At 41.3% G+C, this 25537-nt stretch overlaps 1 protein-coding gene across 1 annotated transcript in view; it reads right to left on the bottom strand.

The window, feature by feature from the left end:
• Positions 1-25537, bottom strand: part of PDS5B (PDS5 cohesin associated factor B) — a 238008-nt gene that overhangs the window by 127891 nt on the left and 84580 nt on the right. Inside the window, exons 7-8 of the mRNA XM_054719739.1 lie at positions 7832-7912; positions 1390-1530 (exon numbers count right to left, since the gene is read on the bottom strand). Of these exons, the coding sequence (XP_054575714.1) occupies positions 1390-1530; positions 7832-7912 (222 nt within the window). The remainder of the gene's footprint in view (positions 1-1389; positions 1531-7831; positions 7913-25537) is intronic.

The following is a 25537-nucleotide window of genomic DNA, read 5'->3' on the forward strand; positions in this document are numbered from 1 at the left end:
ACCCTGACTATACATTAGAATGACCTCTAAGGCTATAAAAAAGCAAAACACACTCACACACACACACAGAAACAAAAAAGCAACTGATGCCTGAACCCTATGCCAGAAATTCTGATCAACTCATTTGGTTTAACCCTTTGCACTCGCTTCCTTTTTTCTAATGCTAACCGTGTCGAGTCACACTCGACATCCGAGTGCAAAAGGTTTTAATGCCTGGATATGAGCTTGTTTTTAATAGCTCCACAGCTGAAGATTCTAATGTGCAGTCAGGAATGATTTAAATATCCTTTATTGCTGTCATCCAACTATAATTCCCTGTGTCCTACAAATTCACCCAGCACCTTCCTACCTCTATATGCTTCTGCATGATGTTTCCTTTGCTTCAATTGTATGCCGTTTGTAACTTTTGTGACACTTATAATATCTGGCCTTTTACTAGATCTGCACTAAATTTTCCTCTTCCTTTCAGACTAGATGTTAGATTTGCTGAAAATAGGAATGATAATTCCTTATTTTTACATTTCTTAGAGTATTCTCTATTTTTATTAGAGAAAATCAGACCAATAAATAATTAAAGGTATGCCTGCCTTTGCCTCATCAAACTGCTAACTACATGAAAAAAGGGGAGCAGGGAGGCAGGTAAATCAAATAACTCACCTAAGAAATATACCAAAAATGCACCCAAGAATAAAACAAGAATTATTTATTATACTTCCAAAATAGACTGTTTATTTTGTTGTTTTTAAAAAGACAAATAAAAAATTTTAGAAACAAAAGATATAACAGAAATAAGTTAAGAACTTTTCTGTGCTGGATCCACTGGATCCACAAAGATTATTAATTATAAACAGCTTTAATTTTCCTGTAATAATTTGAAAGAAAAAAAGAATATCCCCCAAATCTGCAAGTGAAAATAATAATGTCAAGTCAATGGGAATGTGCTTTTAAGAGATGAAAAGCAAAGGTGCTTTTAACATAGGAATGTATAAGACAATATGCACAAAGGAAAAATATTTCACATGACGTGGATAAACAGACCCTAAACTATTTTTATAGCCCAGTCAAGGGGTTTTGAGAACTACTATAAACTTGAAAACATTAGCTTAATATATAGCTATGACCTTAAAACTGAGTCACAACCTAAAATTTATCTGGAAAATATTTTGAGAAAAATACCATCCTTCCAATGATTAATTAAGCAGCTACTATTTGCTAGAAATCATGACAGGCTTTCAAGATACACAAATAGTCAAATATGTAATTTAAATAATAATTACATACCATTAGTTCTGTAATCCTCAGATAAAACCATTATAAGAATTAAAAAGCCACAAATAATGAACTTTGCTAGTTTAGTTGACTGAAGAATATTATTTTTAGAATAGTTACCTTTAGTTTGAATTCAAGCTGGGGTAAAACTGAGAGCAGCAAATGACTATCGATATTATAGAGTTCCAAAATTAAGTCAAAGACATGTTCTGACAAATCGCTGATAGATGTTTTCCCAAGCATCAGAACCTGATTAAAAAACTTTTGAAAAAAAATTATATCATTAACAGAAACACCATAGATAAAATAAACTTTCTAAAATCTTAAGTATTATTCAATTAAATTATCATTTCATAAAAAGTCAAAGTAGGCATATGAAAACATTTTCTAACAGTAAGTAGGAAACCATTACAGCAAGCATGTCAAACTTGCAGCCCGGGGCCACATGCAACCCACAAGGAATATTTTTGCGACCCAGCTAATATAACAGTATGTAATAAACGGTGTAATAAAAATTTTGTGACTTAATTTTTACAATATCCTGTTATACATAATTATTAATAATGAACTACAACGTTCTCTAATGACTGATTACTATAATCATGTTGAATTCTTTTCTCCTTTACACACGGGAGCACCATTTCTCTCCACTAATTCTAGCAGCGAATATTTTAGCAGCCGACTGCCACGTCATTAGTCTTGGACTGACTTGTTTGGTGTGTGCAACAGGAAATATTTTGCTTTCGGAGAACAAGAAAAATAGGTTTATTTGCCTTACGCTTATTAATTTGTGCAGTTATTCAGTGTCTGGTAAGTTAATGTTCAAGAAAAAATATTAATTTTTATTAAAATGTTCTATTATTTTATGTTAATGACTAGAGGCCTGATGCACGGAAATTCGTGCAAGAGTAGGCCTTCCTTACCCCGGCTGCCGGCACCGGCTTTCTTCCAGCACCCGGGACCCGGGCTTCTCTCCCTCTGGCCAGCCACAGGCAACCAGGACCCGAGCTTCCCTCCCTGTGGCCAGCCGCAGGAACCCAGGACTCTGGGCAGCTTCGCCCGGGCCGGCCACAGGCACCGGGGATCCTGGGCAGCTTCACCCGTGCCCTGGCTTTGTCAGGAGGGACATTGGGAAGGACGTCTGGAAGACAACCGGTCTATCCGGTCTAATTAGCATTACCCTTTTATTAGTATAGATTACTCATTTATTTCAGAGTAATATAGCCCAGTCAAGGGGTTTTGAGAACTACTATAAACTTGAAAACATTAGCTTAATATATAGCTATGACCTTAAAACTGAGTCACAACATGACTCAGCATGTCTCTATCGAAATAAACCTACGTTTCTATGAAAATTGAAAGCTTTGTTTTTTTGTGGCCCACATAAACTTAAACCTTGTTTATTTGGCCAGTGTTAGCCTCTGAGTTTGACATGCTTGCACTCAGGTTATATGAAAAGATAAAACAAGGAATTCACTTTATACACAATTTAAAATAGCATTATCGATAAACATCCTACTACCAAACACTTTATTCCTCATTATAGTCTTACCATATTTTATCCTGTATTAGTTGTCTTAATTCCTCTACTAGATAATTCCTTAAGGATAAGGGATGACTTCTTGCTCACCTTAACATGTATAGAAGACAATAGCATAGAAGACAAAGCCTTAGACCTTCACAGTAAGAGCTAATTCCATTTTTAAGATATGTAATTAAATATTTACTAGAGGCCGGGTGCACGAAAATTCATGCACTCGGGGGTGGGGAGGGTCCCTCAGCCCAGCCTGAACCCTCTCGCAGCCTGGGAGCCATCACTCCTTACTGCCTGCCTGCTTACTGCTCCTTAAGGTTCGGCTCGCTGCTCCGTAGCGCTGCCTCGGAGGCAGGAGAGACTCCCGCAACCGACGCTGTGCTCGCCAGCCCTGAACCCAGCCTCTGGCTGAGCGGCGCCCCCTTGTGGGAGCACACTGACCACCAGGGGGCAGCTCCTGCTTTGAGTGTCTGCCCCCTGGTGGTCAGTGCGTGTCATAGTGACCAGACATGCCACTGTTCGGTTGATGTGCATATTAGGCTTTTATTATATAGGATAATGCAAAACCTCTTTCTGATCCTTTTTGTCATTTATACTCTCATAAACAAAATAAAATAAACAATACACAAGGTTTATAGCAAAAATTCAAATCCAATTAAAAGCACATATAAACACAAGGAAAATAAAAATTTGAATAATTTTTTTTTCTATAAGCAGCCAACACTAATTCCCACATTCAGATCATACCACTACTGAAACTAGTAATGATACATGGCATAATGATCAAGTTCTTAAGTATTTAAACTCTTCCAAATATGTAAAAATTAACCCAGGGAATATACCACATATTCTCAACATAGCTTGTCTTCTGGAAAGAGGAGTTAAGGATTCTTTACACCACATAAGCTGCCCTAATCTTTTCTCTTTGTGACAGTTGAACACACAACATGGTTAAAAGGCTTTCTATATGGAAAGTACAAAGTCAAGGATTTCACATTTCTATGTCTCTTCTGCTTTATTTTAGTTCTTGGGTCATTCTTAAACAAAGTTTCTTAGGTCTATAAACCTGTACAAACTACCTAGGCATGCAGGGGAAAAAAAGAACAAGTTCTGTTTTACTATTCATTCTTTATTGGTTTTAAAAACAATTTGTTTTCCCTCCTTTTTTATCAATTTTGTGGGCAAAGAACTTCATGACATCAAACATTAAATTCTCATTTAGGTTGAAAATAAAGAAACTTTGCTGTTTCAACTAACAAATTTTCACCTGTTTAAAAACAGTAAATCTAGTTTTCCTTAACAACAACAGCAACAACAAAAAACAATAATTCTTTCCAATATGGCCACCTTGGTGATGAAAACATCCTCTTCTATCAGTCTGGGAAAAGCTCATTTAAAAAAAAAAATCATTCCTTAGTTTATTTCTTACAAATTCCATCAAAAACATTTATTTAACATTTATATAATCTCCATAAAGCTAAGGACCAAGTCAGTCTTCTTCATGCCCTACATGAGGGCTTACAATTTAGTGGAGGAAGCAAATATTGCTTTGATTAAGTATTGCCTTTCAAAAAACATTTTTCGCTTACAAGCGGGTAGCTAATATTCATACTAGAAATTAAATTATTTTATAACAATTGCTTCTTAATGAAAGGAGTATGTGTAAGGTCAGTAATAAATTCTACCTTAGACTTAAGCATTTAATTTTAATTACAAAAGTGTTTTCACTGTTTAACAGTCTCTACCATGATATTTCTAACCTATATCCCTCTCCCTTCCTCTCTGTAAAAAATCAATAAAATATATTTAAAATAAAATAAAATAAAATGATTTGGTGAAAAATAATATTACCAAGTAGTGATCCATATAGGAAAGTTTTTGAATTGTCATTATGTACTTTTAAAATATTTAAATATACATATCTTTTTTTAGTTTTCTGAGTCATCAAGTTACAACTTTTATTTTAAAAAATAATCTACAACACCACAGTGATTTCTTAAGTCCTACATATGCAGAAATCACTATCTATGAAGACCAACGTGAATGTTTCTATACATAAGAGTGAAAAAGACAAAAATAAAAAATAGAAGTGGGTTTTATTTTTAATAATAATAATTTTTATTATTACCTTAGTATCTTACCTCTATTTTTGCTAATTTTCAACTAGGAAGGTAAATAAATAAAGGCCATTACATATACAAGTTCAAAAGTTTAAGAATAACTTTTAAAACTATACTCATTTCATCCTGTATCAAGACAATTAAGTTCACTAGAAGTCTAATAATTTTACATGTATAGGTGTGAGGCAGAAAAATAAGTCTTACAAAAAAAAGAAAAAAACAGCAATTCTTAACTTCTCAGCTAACCCTCAAATAAAACAAGGGATAAGAAAACAGGAGAAAGAAGAGATAACAAAGTGCTGGGAATATATATGTAACTGAAAGTGTTCTTAGACCATTCTATTAACTCTGTTCCTCAGCTTCTGATAAAGATATAACAAGTATGGATGGGGGTATTCTATTTTTGCAGACAAGAACTAAGAGCAGGAATATAACATAGGGTATAAGTAATTAAGAAAATGTTTTTACATTGATTTATCTGGGATGGCTGAAAGTCCTATCTTAGTCCTTTTATTTACCTTTTAAATTTTATTATAATACTAGAGGCCCGGTGCATGAAAATGCATGCACTGGAGGGGGTCCCTCAGCCCGGCCTGCCCCCTGTCACAGTGCGGGAGCCTTCAGGGCGATCAGGGGAAGGCAACGCCCCCACACCTCTGCTGCTGCCACTGCTGGCAACACAAGCCTTGGCCAGCCCTGGTTACCTGAGCCTCAGGCGGCCCTGGGCAGCTGGGCAGCCGACTGGGCAGCTGCCATCCGAGGTTTACCTGTGCCTTAGGCCGGCCCTGGGGGCCTGGGCTCTGCCATCTTTGAGGGCATGACAGTCAATTAGCATATTCCCTCCTTATTGGCTGTGGGGGCCACCATCTTTGATAGTGGGCAGTCAATTAGCATATTCCCTCTTTATTGGCTGTGGGCGCCACTATCTTTATGATGGCATGAGGGCCAATTAGCATATTCCCTCTTTATTAGATAGGATTTTCAAGCATGCACAAATGCTGAAAGTATATTATAAGGAACCTAGTAACCTAACTCCAACAAATACTACTATTCTATCTTGAACCTTTTTTCTTTGATTATCCAACCCTAGAAAAGATATTAACATGGTACGGTTTTATTTTCTTCTTTTTATGCCACAAAAAGGTATCAAAGAAAGTTGTGTTTCCCTAAAAAGCATCCAAGCTTGGCAATATTAATTTAAATAATCACCAGGAGGAGCTCACCTAGTGTATCTAATGGGCCATGGCGAAAGAATGCTTAAGTCTGGTCTACACACTTCAAGTACCATTAACTCACTAAAGAAAAAATTCAATCCACCCAATTTAACCAATATATTACCAAGACTCACAAAACTTAAATAAATCAATATTTAGAGTTCCCTGCCAATCTTGGAGCTATTAAAATAAGTTACATAATTTTATTCTCCAGCTTCTGCAAGTTCACCCTCCAAAACAATTTATAAATTAATTATATTTTTCCTAATCATCATGTGCTTAGAATCATTTAAGGCCATAGTCAGAAACAAAAATTGTGATTTGCCAAGGTACTGTTGTCTAAAGTATGTTACTTTTCAAAGCACATCTTTTTATGATGTAGCTTATATACTGAATTAATTTTTGTATAGTACAAGAAAAAGTCTCCAATAATTTCAGGAAAATTAAGTACATAAGTAATTATAAAAAGCTTTCTCACTTTTTTCAAAAAGAAAGATTTACATCATTTACATGTTTGAAAGTAGGTGAAAGCACTAAGTAGATGGAGTGAAAGAACTGCTATAGAATGTTCTAGATTTGTTCCAAAAGGAACCATTCACATGAAAATATAATGAATAGTGCAGTCTAGATTTGTGCAACTCACAGAACTGTGGAGAGAAAAAACTCACAATAAATTTCTATCAGTGAACCCATGTGTTGGAATACATTTATGTTGAAAACAAATACAAGATTGTCCATCTATAATAACAGAAGCATAATATGCTAATTAAACCAGACGTCCTTCCAGACGAAGCCAGGGCTGTGAGGGAAGCCCAGGTCCCGGGTGCCAGAGGGAAACCGGTGCAGGCAGCCAGGGGAAGGAAGGCCTACTCTTTTTTTTTTTAAATATATTTTATTGATTTTTTACAGAGAGGAAGGGAGAGGGACAGAGAGTTAGAAACATCGATGAGAGAGAAACATCGACCAGCTGTCTCCTGCACACCCCCTACTGGGGATGTGCCCGCAACCAAGGTACATGCCCTTTACCAGAATCGAACCTGGGACCCTTGAGTCCGCAGGCTGATGCTCTATCCACTGAGCCACACCAGTCAGGGCGGAAGGCCTACTCTTGCATGAATTTCGGGCATCAGGCCTCTAGTCCTAAATAAGTAGATTTGGGGTGATTTTGAAAGGGCTCATTTCATTGGAATTCTTCCCCTTTCTCAGAAAAGGCAGCTTTGTATCGAATTTCCCCCAGGCAAAATAAGATAGCCAACTTTCACCAAATCAATACCATCCATACTTGCTGTCAATTTTTAGATCTTCATATTAGTTCATATCTTCCTTTTGTACAAATCAATTTAATCTCCAAAAAGCTGTAAACAATTTCTCTGAATAAAAAGTTCCATATGTTTTATCTAATTACATTTAACTCTTTTTCTAACACTAGAAAACAGTATATCTTGCTAACCAAATAAAGCTGTTTTAGTTCCTAGGCAATTTGAAAGAAGCACAGAATGAATAAATAAGATGAGTGTTAACCTTCTAGAAAATGTTAACCAAGAATAATTTTAAATAAGGACAAAGAAAATATATTACTTAATAATTGAAACAATACAAAATTTAAAAGTATGTACTACTTGTCAAAAATTGCTTCTAATAGTCTTTAAAATTTTGGCTAATTCTTTGGACACCTAATTACAAGTAAGACTTACATTGGTAATATATGGTTCAATAGCTTGAGCTGTCCTCTTCAGTAAAGCCTTTGCCAAATCATATGCTTGTTTGTTCAAATTCTGAAAAACATAATAATATCTATATTATATTTCTCTAACTATGAAAAGCAAAATAGTACCTGTATGCAAAAAAACACTCAAATAAATGAATGAAAAAACTGTCTAAAATTCAGAATAAAAAAGAGAAGGCAAAGACATGTTTTTCTCTTAGGACTAACTGATCCACTAAATCATAACATCCCTTCCAAGCAAAAGTAAATACATTTTCTTCATCTTGTTCATAATAATGTAAACCATATAGAAAAGATCAATAAATATTTAGTAGATTCAAGAGGAGACAATCATTCTAAATCTATATATTTGTACACAGCTGAATATAAATAAATACAGGCTGTTTCACTCCAAAAACCCAAATGAAAGGGTTAAAGTGAATAAAACAGGGCAAAGGAAACTTATTGTGCTTAGCAGATATCTTGCCAAAAGCTTGCAGTCTTGAGCTCCGCATAGCCTAGATAACTAAGGACCAGACTCATCAGTCAAGCTCGGTGCGTCAACAGAAACTGTCTGTTACCAACAGAAGCTGATAAAAACCTTGCCTCTCTCTCCAGTAGCCAATGACTCATTTTTCCAACTCAGCCAGTCTACACCCAGATGCTTAAAATAAAATTTCTTTTGATACATACAGCCTCAGGTCATAGATGTGTGACCCTGATCCACAGGAAACCTTTCACAAAACATCCTAAGAGAATAAATTGAGTTCTAGTGTGGGGAGGAAAAGAGGGGTGGGGGGTACGCGGGACTGGCAGGTGTATCCACAGGAGGGGAAAGACAACATTTGGGGCAGCTATGGGAAAGGAGATTTACTCAGCACATCTCAGAGCACAGGTAAATTCAAGTATACAACAAGAAACATAAAGAGTAAAGTATGAAAAGAAAAAAGGTACAGGAAAAAGTATCTTAAGAAAATGTACTTCTGAATAGATTTTGATGATGACAGAAAGAATCAAGACAAAAGATCTAAAATGGAATCAAGATACATTCTAGTTTAAACATATTACAGAGACCAGGGATGAATATCCTATAGAATCCTATATAATAAAGAGGTAATATGCAAATTGACCATCACTCCAACACACAAGATGGCTGCCCCCATGTGGACACAAGATGGCCGCCACAAAATGCTCAGCAGGGGAGGACAGTTGTGGGCGATCAGGCCAGCAGGGGAGGGCAGTTAGGGGTGACCAGGTCAGCAAGGAAGGGAAGTTGGGGGCGACCAGACCAGCAAGGGAAGGAAGTTAGGGGCGACTGGGCCAGCAAGAGAGGGCCGTTGGGGGTGACCAGGCCTGCAGGGGAGGACAGTTGGGGAAGACCCAGGCCTGCAGGGGAGGGCAGTTGGGGGCAACCAGACCAGCAAGGGAGGGAAGTTAGCGACCGGGCCAGCAAGAGAGGGCAGTTGGGGGTGACCAGGCCTGCAGGGGAGGGCAGTTAGGGACAATCAGGCCTGCAGGGGAGGGCAGTTGGAGGCGACCAGGCCTGTAGGGGAGGACAGTTGGGGGCGACCAGGCCAGCAAGGGAGGAAAGTTAGGGACCACCAGGCCAGCAGAGGAGGGCAGTTGGGGGTGACCAGACCTGCAGGGGAGGACAATTGGGGGAGACCCAGACCTGCAGGGGAGGGAAGTTGGGGGTGACTAGGCCAGCAAGGGAGGGGACTTAGGGGTGACCAGGCCAGCAAGGGAGGGGAGTTAGGGGTGACCAGGCCAGCAAGGGAGGGAAGTTAGGGGTGACCGGGCCAGCAGAGGAGGGAAGTTGGGGGTGAATAGGCCAGCAAGGGAGGGCACTTAGGGGTGACCAGGCCAGCAAGGGAGGGAAGTTAGGGGCGACCGGGCCAGCATGAGAGGGCAATTGGGGGTGACCAGGACTGCAGGAGAGGGCAGTTGGGGCAACTGGGCCAGCAGGGGAGGGCAGTTAGGGATGACCAGGCTGGCAGGTGAGGGCAGTTAGGGGCAATGGGGCCAGCAGGGGAGCAGATAGGCGTCGATCAGGTTGGCAGAAAAGTGGTTAGGGGCAATCAGGCAGGCAGGCAGAAGCGGTTAAGGGCAATCAGGTAGGCAGGCAGGCGAGCGGTTGGGAGCCAGCAGTCCTGGATTGTGAGAGGGATCCCAGATTGGAGAGGGTGCAGGCTGGGCTGAGGGACACACACCCCCGCCCCCCATGCACGAATTTCGGGCACCGGGCCTCTAGTATGTATATATGCTGAAATTAACATTCAGCATACTTTTAGTTTTGTATTGTTATTTGTGTTGTATTACTTCATTCATTTCTCACAGCTATTTAGTATTTTACTATATATGCTACAGCTTACTCATTCTCTTATTCATAGACATTAAATTACATGTCTTGTACATGCCTCCTTGTATGTAAATACTATCTTTCATTTTGTTATTTATTTATAGAGATTTTCTATAAATTTGACACACTAAACCTTTGTCAATTATATATGTAACATGCCGTGGCCTACACTTGTCTTTCCAAGAGTTTTTGGTGTTTTAGAGCATATAGAACCTAAAAATTAAATGTAATCAAACGTATCAATCTTTGCTTATTTGCCTTGTGCTTTATATCTTAAGAAATTCTTTCCCAATTTGTGGTTAAGATATTGTTTTATGTTTACAATTAAATTTTAAAGACTTGTTTCTCAGATTTAAATCTTTATTCTACCTGTAATTTATTTTTAGATATGGTATAAAATAAGAATTTACTATTGCCCTGGCTGATGTTTCTCAATGGTTAGAACAACGACATGCACAATGAAGGCTTCAGGTTTAATTCCCGGTCAAGGGCACATAACTTGGGTTGCAGGTTCAATCCCCAGCCCTGGTAGGGGCAAATGCAGGAAGCAACCAATCAATGTGTCTCTCTCACACTGATATCTCTCTCCGGCTCCCTCTCCTTCTCCCGCTCTCTTTCCCTCTTCTTATTCCTCTCTCCCTCCCTTCCACTTTCTCTAAAAATCAATGGGAAAAATATCCCCTGGTAAAAGAAAGAAAGAAAGAGAGAGAGAGAGACAGAGAGAGAGAGAGAGAGAGAGAGAGAGAGAGAGAGAGAAGAAAAGAAGCTAATTATTATTGTCCATATAAATAATCAATTGTCCTAAAAAACCATTCATCAAATAGTCTGTTTTCCCTCCAGTGACCTGAAATACCCACATAATCAAGTTTCTATATAACCAGGCAGCCATTTGAAAATTCTCCATTATTTCCTTATATCTTTTTGTCTATTACTGCCTGCTTATAGTCAACGAACCAAAAGGAAACAATGTCTTAACAGTGGGTAAGATCAGTTCCTACTTTCTTATTCTTATTCAAAATTGTTTGGCTATTATTGGTCATTTGCTCATCATGTAAATTTTAAAATCAGTTTGTCAAACTACAGAAAGATGCACATACACACACATAGACACCTTCAGCTTCTATTTTGACTCAGTTACGTATTCATATGCAGAGCTGTCATCAGTATGATGCTGGGTTTCCCGTCCCATAAAACAATAACAAATCATGCAACATATTTAAGTCTTCTATTTTTTTCAGTCAACCAAATGATTCTCAACATAAAGATCATGTACATTTTTGTTAAACTTCTAAGTAGTACAAGTCTTTGTTTAAAGCTACAAATGATTTTTTTTTATATTATACCAGCAGATCTTTATATATTGATCTTATATCTAGCAACTTTGCAAAATTTTCTCATATTGGAAACTATACTTTCTTCTGCAAAGGCTGTCATATCATCTGCAAATAATTTCAGTTTTGTGTCATCTTTCTAATACGTTTATCTTTTATTTGTCTGTCTTGTTTTATTCTACTAACTTAAAACCTCTAGTTAGTGGTGTTTAGAAATAACATTCTTACCATTTTTTCTGAGTGGAAGGAACATCTTTTACAATGTCCCTAACTTTAAAAAGGTTTAAACATTTCACCATTAAGAACATATATATTCTTATCATACATATCCTTATCAGTTTAAGGAGGTTCCTTTCCTACTTCAAATCTGCTAAGAACTTTTATCATAAATTATACTGAATTTATCAAATGGTCTTTTCCGCATGCACTGATATTTTTTCTCTTTGATCTGTTATTTTACACAAATATCTTAATTTACTGCTAACATTTACTAATGTAAATCCATCCTACAAAAGCCAATTTTGCTTTGTATCAATATTACTTTATAACATTATGGATACTACTATTATTTTATATTGAATTTGTTATATTTCAAATTAAATTAGCCTATGATTCTCCTTTGTTGTTTGGTTTAGTCTACCTCCCTATGGAAATTATACACTAACTAGAAGCCCAGGGCACAGATTCGTGCAAGGGTGGGGTCCCTGAGCATAGCCTGCGGGGATCGGGCCAAAACCAGCAGTCCAACGTCACCTGCTACTCCTGCCTAGCCCAGTGGTCAGCAAACTGCGGCTCGCGAGCCACATGCGGCTCTTTGACCACTTGAGTGTGGCTCTTCCACAAAATACCACGTGCGAGTGCACATGTACAATGCGATTGAAACGTCGTGGCCCATGCACAGAAGTCGGTTTTCAGCTCTCAAAAGAATTTTCAATTGTTGTACTGCTGATACTTGGCTCTGTTGACTAATGAGTTTGCCAACCACTGGCCTAGCCCAATGACCACCAGGGGGAAGCTCCTGTGTTGAGCGTCTGTCCCCTGGTGGTCAGTGTGAATCATAGTGACCAGGCGACCAGTCATTGGGTTACTTAAGCTTTTATATCTATAACTAGATGGCCGGTACACGAATTTGTGCACAGGTGGGGTCCGGCTGGGTAGGAGGGGCCGCTGAAGGTTGGCTGGCTACAGTGCATATCATAGCGACCGGTTGTCCTGGTCACTTGGCTTTTATATATATCATCCTATATAATAAAGAGCTAATATGCAAATGGTCATCACACCCTCATGCCATCACACCATAATGGCTCAGACACTCAACACTGGTGAGAGAGGAATGGGGACCAGCCAGGCACAAATGAGCTCGCACGAGAGGAATAAGGACCAGTCAGGCTGCAGCCCAGGAGAGGGACAAGCCGCCCGCCCCGTGGTCCCGAGTGCTAGCAGATAGGGATGCAGCCCAGGAGAGGGACAAACTGCTTGCCCCACGGTCCGGGGCGCCAGTGGCTGCGCCTGGGCCTGCGGCCCGGAGAGGGACAAGTCGCCCGCCACACATTCCCGGGTGCTAGAGACTGTGCCTGCGCCTGCAGCCTGGGAGAGGGACAAGCCACCCACCCCACAGACCAGGGCACCTGCGGCAGTAGCCTGGGCAAAGCTGCCTGCGCACGGTCCCCTGCAGCTGCAGCTGGCCCGGGCAAAGCCAGCCCGGGTCCTGGATGTCTGTAGCTGGCCAGAGGGAGGGAAACCCAGGCCCAGGTGCCTGCGACCGGTCTGAGTAAGGAATTCTAGGTCCCAGTGGTGGGGCAAGGCAGATGCGGTTAGGGACAATCAGGACAGCAGAGGAGCAGTTATGGGCGATCAGGCAGGTAGGGGAGCAGTTAGGGGCAATCAGGCAGGCAGAGGTGGTTAGGGGCGATCAGGCAGGCAGTCAGGCAGGCCAAGTGGTTAGGAGCCAGTGGTCCCGGATTGCAAGAGGCAGTCAGACATCCCCCGAGGGGTCCTGGATTGGAGAGGGTGCAGGCTGGGCTGAGGGATCCCCCGCAATGCACGAACTTCGTGCACTGGGCCTCTAGTTCTATATAATAAAGAGGTAATGTGCAAATTGACCCTCACGCCCTCACAAGATGGCTGACCCACACCGTCACAAGATGGCCATCACAAGATGGCCGCCCCATCATTACAAGATGGCCACCCCCACATCATAAAATGGCCACCTCCATGTTGTCATAAGATGGCTAACAGGGATGGGCAATTGGGAAAACCAGGCCTGCAGGGGAGGGCAATTGGGGGCAATCCGGCCGGCAGGGGAGGGCTATTGGGGGTGATCGGGCCGGCAGGGGACCAGTTAGGGGTAATCAGGCTGTCAGGCAGAAGCAGTTAGGAGCAGTCAGGCAGGCAAGTGGTTAGGTGCTAGCAGTACCAGATTGTGAGAGGGATGTCCGACTGCCAGTTTAGGCCCCATCCCTGATACCAGGGCCTCCACTTGCTGGGGAGCGTGGCCGGCCTGCAAACCACCACAGGCCCCTCGCCCAGGCCACCCCACACCCCAAGGGAACCCCCACCCTAATCCGGGACACCCTTCAAGGCAAACCAGCTGGCCCCCACCCGTGCACCAGGCCTCTATCCTATCTAATAAAAGAGTAATATGCAAATTGACCATCATTCCAACACAAGATGGCTGCCCCATGTGGTCAAAGATGGCTGTCACCATGTGGACACAAGATGGCTGCCACAAGATGGCCAGCAGCGAAGGGCAGTTGGGAGTGACCAGGCCTGTAAGGGAGGGCAGTTGTGGGCGATCAGGCCAGCAGGGGAGGGCAGTTGGGAGGGACCAGGCCAGCAAGGGAGGGCAGTTGAGAGCGATCAAGCCTGCAGGGGAGGGCAGTTAGGGGTGACCAGGCTGGCAGAGGAGAGAAGTTGGGGGCGACTGAGCCTTCAGGGGAGGGCAGTTGTGGGGGGTGGGGGGGGGGGGACCCAGGCCTGCAGGGGAGAGCAGTTGGGGGGGACCAGGCCTGTAGGGAAAGGCAATTAGGGGTGACCAGGCTTGCAGGGGAGGACAGTTAGGGGCAATCAGGCTGGCAGGGGAGCAGTTAGGCATCAATCAGGCTGGCAGGGGAGTGGTTAGGGGGTGATCAGGCTGGCAGGCAGAAGCAGTTAGGGGCAATCAGGAAGGCAGGCAGGCGAGCGGTTTGGAGCCAGCAGTCCTGGATTGTGAGAGGGATGTCCAACTGCCCGTTTAGGCCTGATCCTACCCGAGAGGGTGCAGGCTGGGCTGAGGGACACACACCCCCATGCACGAATTTCGTGCACCGGGCCTCTAGTTTTCTTAATAATCCTGTAATTAATCATTATAATCATTATTGCTGTTGGTGTCTTATTAACTTCTAGAGGCCTGACCTATGATCAGGGTTTTCCCAATTGCCCATCCCTATGGTCCCTAGAGCTGACCTATGATCAGGGCCATCTTCCCCAGCTGCCCGAAGCCGACCCCACTCCCCGCCGCCACCCAGCCCTGATTCCCCGTTCGCCATCGGGTGATCGGTGCCTGATGGCCAGGGGAAGGAACCGAGAGGTCCGCTATTCCCGCCCGCTTGCTGGCCCCGCCCCCGCTGTGGGTGGCCATCAGGTGATCAGAGCCTGCTGGCCGGGGAAAAACACCAAGAAGTAGTACGTGTGCCTCATAGTGACTGGTCCAGTGGTTGTTCTGCCTTTAGAGTCAATATGCATATTAACCTTTTATTATATAGGATAGAGGCCTGGTGAATGGGTGGGGACCAGCTGACCTGCCTTGAATGGAGCCCCAGATCAGGGTGTGTGTGTGTGGGGGGGTCCCCACTGGTGGGCGGAGCCGGCTGGGGCAAGGGGCCGCCAGGGGTTTGCAGGCCGGCCACGTCCCTGGCTTTGTCAGGAAGGATGTCTGGAATACATCTGGTCTATCTGGTCTAATTAGCACATTACCCTTTTATTAGCATAGACTAGTGGCCCGGTGCACAGATTCGTGCACATTGAAAGGAAATTAATTAGAAGAAATATTTTAATATTGCTGTTCGCCCTTTCCCTATAATAGAAGTGTCAGAGATGAAAGAAAATTAGTAAAATGTGTATCGGTGAGAGCTTTATATGTATCGCGCATGTGCTAGTCAACATTTATTTTTCAATTGCCAGTGCATGTCATGTACCAGCCAGTCAGTCTATCAGTCAGTCAGACGGATGTATGGTCAGTCACTTAGCCTCTATATATATATATATACACACAGATACACACACACACACACACACGTGTGTGTGTGTGTGTGTGTGTGTATCTTATTTAGAGGATTTCTGTGTTCACCAATATTGTTTGTACCTCACTCCATTTAAATTCAATTTCCATCATTCTAAAGTACTCACAAAGCAGTTCTTTCAGGAAGGATCTATTGACAAATGAACACTTAATGTCTTAATTTCACTCAAATTAGATATGCATACACACCCACAATTTATTTTATCTTAGCACTGTGGAAATAAAGTTCCATTATCTTCTGTCATCTATCTAAGCTACCAAAATGTCAGCAGTTTAAACTTTATTCCATTGTTAACGATTATGCTTTATAGGTTAGTCACGCTTTGGCATTCAATAATTTCTCCAGTATGTGCTGGGACTGTAATTTATTTTTATTTATTCTGCTCATGACACTTTATTCCCTCTAACACAAAAATTAATCTATTTCATCAATTCTGGAACACTTTAAGCAAATTTCTATTTCAAAATCTATAAAACACTACTCGGTGCTCTGAAATTGCTATTAAACATATTAGACCTTTTATCTATATTTCATGTCTTAGCATCTTTTATGTTTTCTTTATCTCATGTGGTTATAAAATTTCCTCAGATTGATCTCCCAGGTTTCCATATCGTTTATAACCCAATAAATATTTTAATGATAATGACCGTTTTTTCATTTCTATTTTTTCCCTAACTTCCTTCTCCTCCTTTCATATACACTAAGTGGCCAGATTATTATAATCTCTGAACACATAATAATCTGGCCATTCAGTGTACTTCTCTTGAGTACCTCATTTATTTTATATCAAAGATACTATAAATCGTGCACCTGATCAGTTTTCCCCTTTGCACTGGCTGATACAAAGCTCAGGCAAATAGGTGGTTGATCTCCAGCAAAAGTCTAGAATACTTTTGGTACCCATCTGAGATACAAATACACTGAGTGGCCAGATTATTATGCGTTCTGAGATCATAATAATCTGGCCACTCAGTGTATATGGCTATTGTGTTTTTTAGATTCTTCTTTATGTCTTTAATCCTTTTAAGGATGCCATCTTTAGTCTTTTTACTGTATAAAATGGTATGTCTTATAAATCTAATCCTAGCGTGATGTCAGAGGAATAGCAGCGTGGGAGCATACCTTGACCTCTCCCACTGAATTTTCAACAAGTTAACCAACTATAATTCAACAAAGAAATCCCTGCTCAACACAGACAAAAGTCTGATAGACCCATGCATTGAAAGACCAAAAGTGGGCAACCATGAATAAAGGGGAAGACAAGATGTGAGGAAAGTGCAGAAGTCCACAATGGGCAGCCATGCAACTGTGAAGTTCCTGGCTTGGCAGGAGAGGGGAGAAAGCTGGCCTAGCAGGCACTTCCTTTGGCTGGAATGGTGAGGGAGTGAACGGTGTCTGATTCAGCAGACGCTCGACAGAGCACAGGGTTCTCTCATGGGGCTCTCTACTGGCAGAATGGGCAGTGGTGTTTCAGACAAAGAAACTAAACCACAGAGCCCTGCTACCACTTGGACTCCCAAAACTAGCCTCCCTGGTGCCCTTAGAGTTGTTTCTAGGAGCATATTATATGTAAACCAAGAGCTAATGTAGTAGAAGCACTGTTTCCTCTGTGATTCATCCTCGACAGGTGCTTGGGGTGGAGTCACTATATGGTGAGTAAACAAAACCCACCAACAAGCAGCTTGGCTATACTGTCTTATGGAGGTTTAAGACTAGGAGATAATGGAGCTAAAAAAAATCTTGCAATTCATCACCATCTACTGGAAAATAGAAAGACCACTTCAGGAAAAGCTCCTATTGGCCATACTTACAGGGAGATAAGTGCCTACGCAAGTGAGATCAGCAAGTACCATGAATAACCACGGTAACAAGAATGACCAGAAAGAAAATGGAAAATCCTTAGCAAGCAAGCTGGTGGACACAAGGAAATATGTGATACAAATGACAGAGATTTCAAATTGTAGTTCTGAAAATACTCAACAAGATGTTAGAAAATGCACTCAGAAAACAAATCAATGAACAAAAATGAGTACTTTACCAAACAGATTGAAACTTTAAAAAAGAACCAATCAGAAATCCGAGAAATGAAGTATGCAATTAAGGAAATTAAGAGTGAACTAATGAGCACAGAAAACAGAGCCAACCAGATGGAGGAAAGAATTAGTGCTATCAAAGATAGGAATCTAGAAATGACAGAGAGGGAAGAAGAGAGAACTGAGCATAAAGAAAAATAAAAGAGCTCTCAGAGAACTATCTGATTCCATCAGAAAAAAACAATATTAGAATTATAGGTATTCCTGAGGAGTAAAAGAGGGAACAGGGAACAGAGACTTTATTCAAACAAATAGTGGATGAAAACTTCCCAAACCTATGGAAAGAACTAGATCCTCGAATCCAAGAAGCACACAGAACACCTAGTTACCTCAATCCAAAGAGGCCCTCTCCAAGGCACTAGGTATTGAAGCTGTCAAAAATTAATGACAAGAAAATATTCTCAAAGCAACCAGAGAAAAGAAAGAAGTGACCTACATAGGAAAACCCATCAGAATTTCATCCAACTTCTCAGCAGAAACTCTAAAGCCAAAAGAAAGTGGAACCAAATATTTAAACGTCTGAGAGAGAAATTACCAGCCACGAATAATATAACCAGTAATATTATCCTTTAAATGTGGAGAAATAAAGACAATCCCAGACATACAGAAGTTGAGGGATTTTATCACCAGAAAACCTCCACTGCAGGAAATACTAAAGAGTTATCACACTTGAAACAAAGAACATAAGGTCACAACACTAAGAGTAAGATCACCACAAAACTTATAAACGAAGAAGGGTTAAAAGTATGAACTGGAAAAGGAGAATTATGAGCAGATGCACTCAAAAGAAAAAACTAGAAAAACTATAGTATATATACAGGTTTATTTTTAATAAACCTAATAGCAACCTCACACAAAAATCCCTAAATCAGAACACACAGCTTAAAAAAAACACAGAAGTATGAAATACCACCAAACAAAAATGACAGAAAAACAACAGAAAAGAACCCATGGAGTCACAGAGATACCAGAAAACCGAAAATAAAATAGCTATAGTGAATCCTCAGACATCAATAATTACCCTAAATGTAAATGGTCTAAATTCACCAATAAAAAGGCACAGAGTAGCAGAGTGAATAAAAAAACAAAACCCAACCATATGCTGCCTGCAAGAGACCCATCTAAGCTGCAAAGACAAATTCAAAGTAAAAGGGTAGCAAATAATTATCCAAGGAAATAACATCCACAGAAAAGCAGGTGCAGCCATACTTGTATCTGACAGGATAGTTTTAAAGAAAAAAGTTGAGACAAAGATGGACACATCTATAATAGTTCTATCTAATAAAGGAGTGATATGCAAATTGACCATCACTCCAACACACAAGATGGCTGCCCCCATGTGGTCAAAGATCCTGCCCCTATGTGGACACAAGATGGCCAGCAGGGAAGGGCAGTTGCGAGGGACCAGGCCTGCAAGGGAGGGCAGTTGAGGACAATCAAGCCTGCAGGGGAGGGCAGTTAGGGGTGACCAGGCTGGCAGAGGAGGGAAGTTGGGGGCGACCGGGCCTGCAGGAAAGGGCAGTTGGGGGGACCCAGGCCTCCAGGAGAGAGCAGTTGGGGGAAACCAGGCCTGCAGGGGAAGACAGTTAGGGGCAATCAGGCTGGCAGGGGAGCAGTTAGGCATCAATCAGGCTGGCAGGGGAGTGGTTAGGGGGTGATCAGGCTGGCAGGCAGAAGCAGTTAGGGGCAATCATGAAGGCAGGCAGGCGAGCAGTTTGGAGCCAGCAGTCCTGGATTGTGAGAGGGATGTCCGACTGCCCGTTTAGGCCCAATCTTACAGGAATCGGGCCTAAATGGGCAGTCGGACATCCCTCAAGGGGTCCCATATTGGAGAGGGTGCAGGCTGGGCTGAGGGACACCCCCCCCCCCCCCGCCATGCACGAATTTCGTGCACAGGGCCTGTAGTCTATAATAATAAAATCATAATATTCTAATTAGACCAGACATCCTTCCGGATGTCCTTCTGGGATGAAGCCGGGGCTGCAGCCACGGGATCAAGGCAGCTGTGGCAGCGAAGGCCTACTACTGCATGAATTTTGTACATTGGCCTCTAGTTATGATAAAGCAAACACTACATCAAGAAAACATAACATTTCCTAATATATATGCACCCAACCAGGGAGCACCGAAATATATAAAACAACTACTCACAGAACTAAAGGGAGAAACAGATCAAAAGACAATCATAGTTGGGTCCTTTAATACTACATTGACAGCTCTAGACAGATCAGCCAAAGAGAAACTCAATAAAGAAATATCAGCCTTAAATGAAACACGAGACCAAATAGACATAATTGACATTTACAGAACCCTTTATCTCAGAACATCAGATTATACATTCTTCTCCAGTGCACATGGAATATTCTCAAGGAAAGACCACATGTTGGTTGGGCCACAAAACTACCATCCACAAATTCAAGAACGTTGAAATCATACCAAGCTCATTCTACAACCACTATGACTTGAAATTAGAAATCAAATGTAAAAATGAAGTAAAGAAACCCACAAATACATGGAGACTAAAGAATATGCTACCAAAAAATGACTGGGTCAAAGAAGAAATAGAAGATGAGATCAAAACATATATAGAGACAAATGAGACTGACAATACAACAGATCAAAACTTCTGGAATGATGTGAAAGCAGTAATAAGAGGAAGTTTATCTCATTACAGCCCTATCTCAAGAAAAAAAAAAAGAGAGAGAAATCCCATGTAAACAACCTCACATCACATCTTAAAAAACTAGAAGAGGAAGAACAAAAGCAGCCCAAAGTTAGCAGAAGAAAGGAAATATAAATTACAGCAGAATTGAACAAAATGTAGAGAACAAAAGGATTACGCACAAAAATTAATAAAACAAAGAATATTAGGAAAGACTATATGCCACCAAATTCAAGAACCAAGAAGAAATAGATAAGTTCCTAGAAATATATAACTTTTCTAGACTAACTCATGAAGAATTGGAAAATTTAAATAGACCAATCAACAATGAGGACATTGAAACAACCATCAAAAACCTTACAAAAAAAACAAAAGTCCAGGGCCACTGGCTTCACCAATGAATTCTACCAAAGGATCAAGGAAGACATAAATCTATCCTTCTCAAACTTTTCCAAAAAATTGAAGGAATACTTCCTAACACCTTCTATGAGGCCAATATAGCCCCGATACCAAAATGTGGCAAAGATAACACACAAAAAAGAAAACTACAGACCAATATCTCTGATAAATACAGATGCAAAAATCCTAAATAAAACACTAACATACTGAAAGCAACAGTACAGCCAAAAAAATAATACATCATGATCAAGTGGTGTTCTTTCCAGGGGCACAAGGATGGTTGAACATACTCAAATCAATCAATGTAATACACCACATTAACAAATTAAGGATAAAAATTATGATCTTATCAATAGATCCAAAAAAAGCACTTTATAAGATACAACATCCATTTATGAGGAAAAAACTCAATAAAATAGGAATAGAAGAAAAGTACCTCAATATAATAAAGGCCATCTATCATAAACCCTCAGCTAATATCATACTCAATGGTAAAAAATTGAAACCGTTTTCTGTAAGATCAGGAACAAGACAAGGATGTCCACTCTCCCCACTCTTACTCAACACAGTGCTGGAAGTCCAAGCCAGACCAATAAGGAAAGAGAAAGAAATACAAGGCATCCAAATAGAGAAAGAAGAAGTCAAATAGTCACTTTTTGCAGACATGATTTTGTATATAGAAAACCCTAAAGACTCCATCATTAAACTATTAGAAACAATAAATAAGTACATTCAGGTTGCAGGATATAAAAATCAATGTGCAAAAATCCATTGCCTTCAAAACAAACAAAACTTGATAACAAAACAAAACAAAACAAACAAAACAAAATAAAGAAAATGTGGTACATATACATAATGGAATACTACTCAGCCATAAGAAAGGCTGAAATAGTGCCATTTGCAACAACATGGATGGACCTTCAGAACATTATGGTAAGAGAAATCAGTCAGTCAGAAAAAGCTAAGACCCATATAAGTTCACTCATTTGTGGGATATAAAACTGAAACTCATGAACACAAACAAAACTTCAGAAAAAGAAATGGAAAAAAAAATTCCTTTTGCATTTGCAACCTAAAGAATAAAATACGTAGGAATAAACTTAAAAAAGACTGTGAAATATCTATATACTAGAAATCACAAAGCATTATTAAAAGAGATTGAAAAGGACACAACAAAATGGAAAAATATCCCATGCTCATGGATTGGAAAAATCAACACAGTTAAAATGGCCATATTACCCAAGCCACTATACAGATTTAATGCAATCCCCATCAAAATCCCCATTAAAGAAACAGAACAAGAAATCCTTAGATTTGTATGGAACCACAGAAGACCTCAAATAGCCAAAGCAATCCTGAGGGGAACAAAAACAAAAAACAAAGCTGGAGGTATCATGCTGACTTCAAATTATACCACAGAGCTATGATAATGAAAACAGCATGGTATTGGCAGAGAAAAGACACAAGATCAATGCAACAGAATAGAGCCCTGCTATAAAACCACATGTATATGGACAGATATTTTGACAAAAGGGACAGAAACACACAGTGGTGTAAAGATGTTCTCTCCAATAAATGGTGCTGGGAAAACTGAAAAGCCACATGCAAATGAATGAAACTGGATTACAGTTTGTCCCCATGTACAAAAATTAATTCAAAATAGATCAAAGACCTAAATATAAGACCCAAAGCAATAACTAACATAGAAGAAAACAGGTTCCAAATTTATGGACCTTGGTTGTAGAGAACCTTTTATGAACTTTATCCCAAAGGTAAAGGAAGTAAAGGCAAAAATAAATGAATGGGACTATATCAAACTAAAAAGCTTCTGCACCTCAAAAGAAACTGACTGCAAATAAAAAGGCAGCTGATCAGATGGGAGATGATATTTGCAAACAGTAGCTCCAACATAGGTTTAATTTCCAAAATATATAAAGAACTCATAAAACTCTCCAAACAACCCAGTCAAAAAGTAGGCAGAGGATCTGAAAGTAAGACATAGGAACAGCCAATAGATATATGAGAAGACATTCATTCAACCTGACTGGCAATTAGGGAAATGCAAATTAAAACTACAATGAGATACCACCTCTCACCTGTTAAGAGTGGCCATTATCAACAAAACAAGCAATCACCAAGTGTTGGAGAGGTTGTAGAAAAATGGGAACCCTCATTCACTGCTGGTAGGAACGTAGATTGGTACAACCACTATGAAAAGCAGTCCGGCAATTCCTTAGAAAGTTAATAATAGAGCTACCAGAGGACTCAGTAAACCCTCTCCTGGGTATATACCCGAAAATCTCGAAATCATGTGTTCACGAAGATGTATGAGCCCTTATTTCCTTTGCAACATTACTCACAGTGGCCAAGACATGAAAACAACCAAAGTATCCTGAGACAGCGGACTGGATAAAGAAAATGTGGTACATATACATAATGGAATACTACTCAGCCATAAGAAAGGCTGAAATAGTGCCATTTGCAACAACATGGATGGACCTTCAGAACATTATGGTAAGAGAAATCAGTCAGTCAGAAAAAGCTAAGACCCATATAAGTTCACTCATTTGTGGGATATAAAACTGAAACTCATGAACACAAACAGCAGTGTGGTGACTGCCAGAGGGAAGGGGGTCATATCTTACCTAATAATAGACAAATATGTAAATTGACCATACCTTCGCTATGCCCACAGCCAATCAGTGAGTATGCAAATTAACCCACCAAAGATGGTGGGTTAATTTGCATATGAAGGCAGGGTGGGCAGCACCATGGCCTGCTTCCGGGGGTGCGGGTCCATCGGGGGCGGAGGAGGCCCTGTGGGCAGCACCAGACACCGCCCACAAGGTACCAGTCCATCAGCGGGGGAGGTGGTGGGGTGGGCAGCACCAGACGGCACAGGAGGGGTCCGGGTCCTTCGCAGGCCCCAGGAGGGGCAGCGGCCTGCCTAGCCACTCCCCAGGGTCCCTGGGAACATCGCCGCTCTGGGGAGGCGGGGGCAAGGCCTGACCTGCCTAGTCGCTCCCAGGGTCCCTGGGAACATTGCAGGCATGGGGTTGCTGAGACCCAGACCTGGCCTCTGGCCACAGATTCATAGCTTCGCAGAGACCGAGGGCAGGGATCTGCCTCATCTGCAGAGAGACAGAGGTTCTGCAATGGCCCCAAGACGTGGGTGGGCCCAGCCAGGGATCAAGGAGCATGGAAGGACTCCCGGGCAGAGGGGCAAGGACCCTCACCCCTGAGGCGGAGGTTGAGGGGTGGTGCCACCTCAGTGGAGGGGTGCTGCACTGCAGGGTACTGGACTGACTGATGTGATTCAGAGAAGCTCCCAGTGCTAACCAGCCTCGCTCAGGCGGCCTTCACACTTCAGAGGCAGTGACTCCTGCTCCTGCCTTGACCCAAAAGCAAGCCCGCGGTGCCCTGCCCCATGGCAGAGCATGCCTAGGCAGTGAGTGCGAAGCCTTCCACCTGCTCCGGAGAAGGGGGGGCAGTAAAGAATGGGGGGCAGGGGACGGGGAGAGGAAAGAATGTGGAGCATCCGCAATGAAGAGGTGCTTGAGAAAGAGGCTCAGAAGCCTGACTGGAAGGTTTGTTCTGTTTGCTGGGCGGCTGCCCCTTAGGAAGCGCGAAGAGCATGGCTCTGAGGGCTTCCTGTGTGCTGAGTCCAGTTCCACAGCCAACTGGAATTGGCCTCAGTTTCCTGGTCTGTAAAATAGATGAAGCGTGTCCCAGTGCCTTCACTGAGCTTTGATGGCCAAATGAGATACTATATAAAGAAAATGAGGGAAGAAGTGAGAAAGAAAAGGAAGGACGAGCAACACAAAAGAAACACTGAAAGGAACCTGTAAACCCATTGTCACTTAAATAGGGAATATAGTCAGTAGTGTTGTAATGATGGTATGATGCCAGGTGGGTACTAGAAATATCGGGGAACACTTTGTAAAGTATATGATTGTCTAACCACTATTCTGTAACTAATATGAAACCTGAAACCAATACAAAATAATGTTGAATGTATAGAAATGAAAATTGGAGTGAAATTTTTATAAATTTCAAAGTTTAAATAAAAGCTGTAAAGGAAGGAAGGGGAGAATAAAAATAGTGTTTTTCATTTTACCACTTCATTAAAAAGACAGTTGTCTTTATATGGTGCTTTTATACTTTTCTAAGTCATTATCTCATTTTAATTTCTGGGCAACTTAAAGACAAGATAATTATTTCCTCCATTATTCAAAGAAAGGAAATCTTGGTGTCTGGTCCTAATGATTCAATCGTGAAGCCCTTATTGTAAAGCAGGGTTAGTAAAATTTTCTGTGCAGGGTCATATCTATACTAATAAAAGCCTTGGGGGTGATCAGGCCAGCAGGGGAGGGTATTTGGGGGCAATTAGGCCCTCAGAGGAGCAGTTAGATGTCAATCAGGCCAGCAAGGGAGCAGTTAAGGGGCAATCAGGCAGGCAGGTGAGCGGTTAGGAGCCAGCGGTCCCGGATTGTGAGAGGGATGTCCAACTGCAGGTTTAGGCCCGATTCCACAGGGATCGGGCCTAAACCTGTAGTTGGACATCCCCGGAG

This window comes from Eptesicus fuscus, chromosome 8 (assembly GCF_027574615.1).
Source record: "Eptesicus fuscus isolate TK198812 chromosome 8, DD_ASM_mEF_20220401, whole genome shotgun sequence".
NCBI lineage: Eukaryota > Metazoa > Chordata > Mammalia > Chiroptera > Vespertilionidae > Eptesicus > Eptesicus fuscus.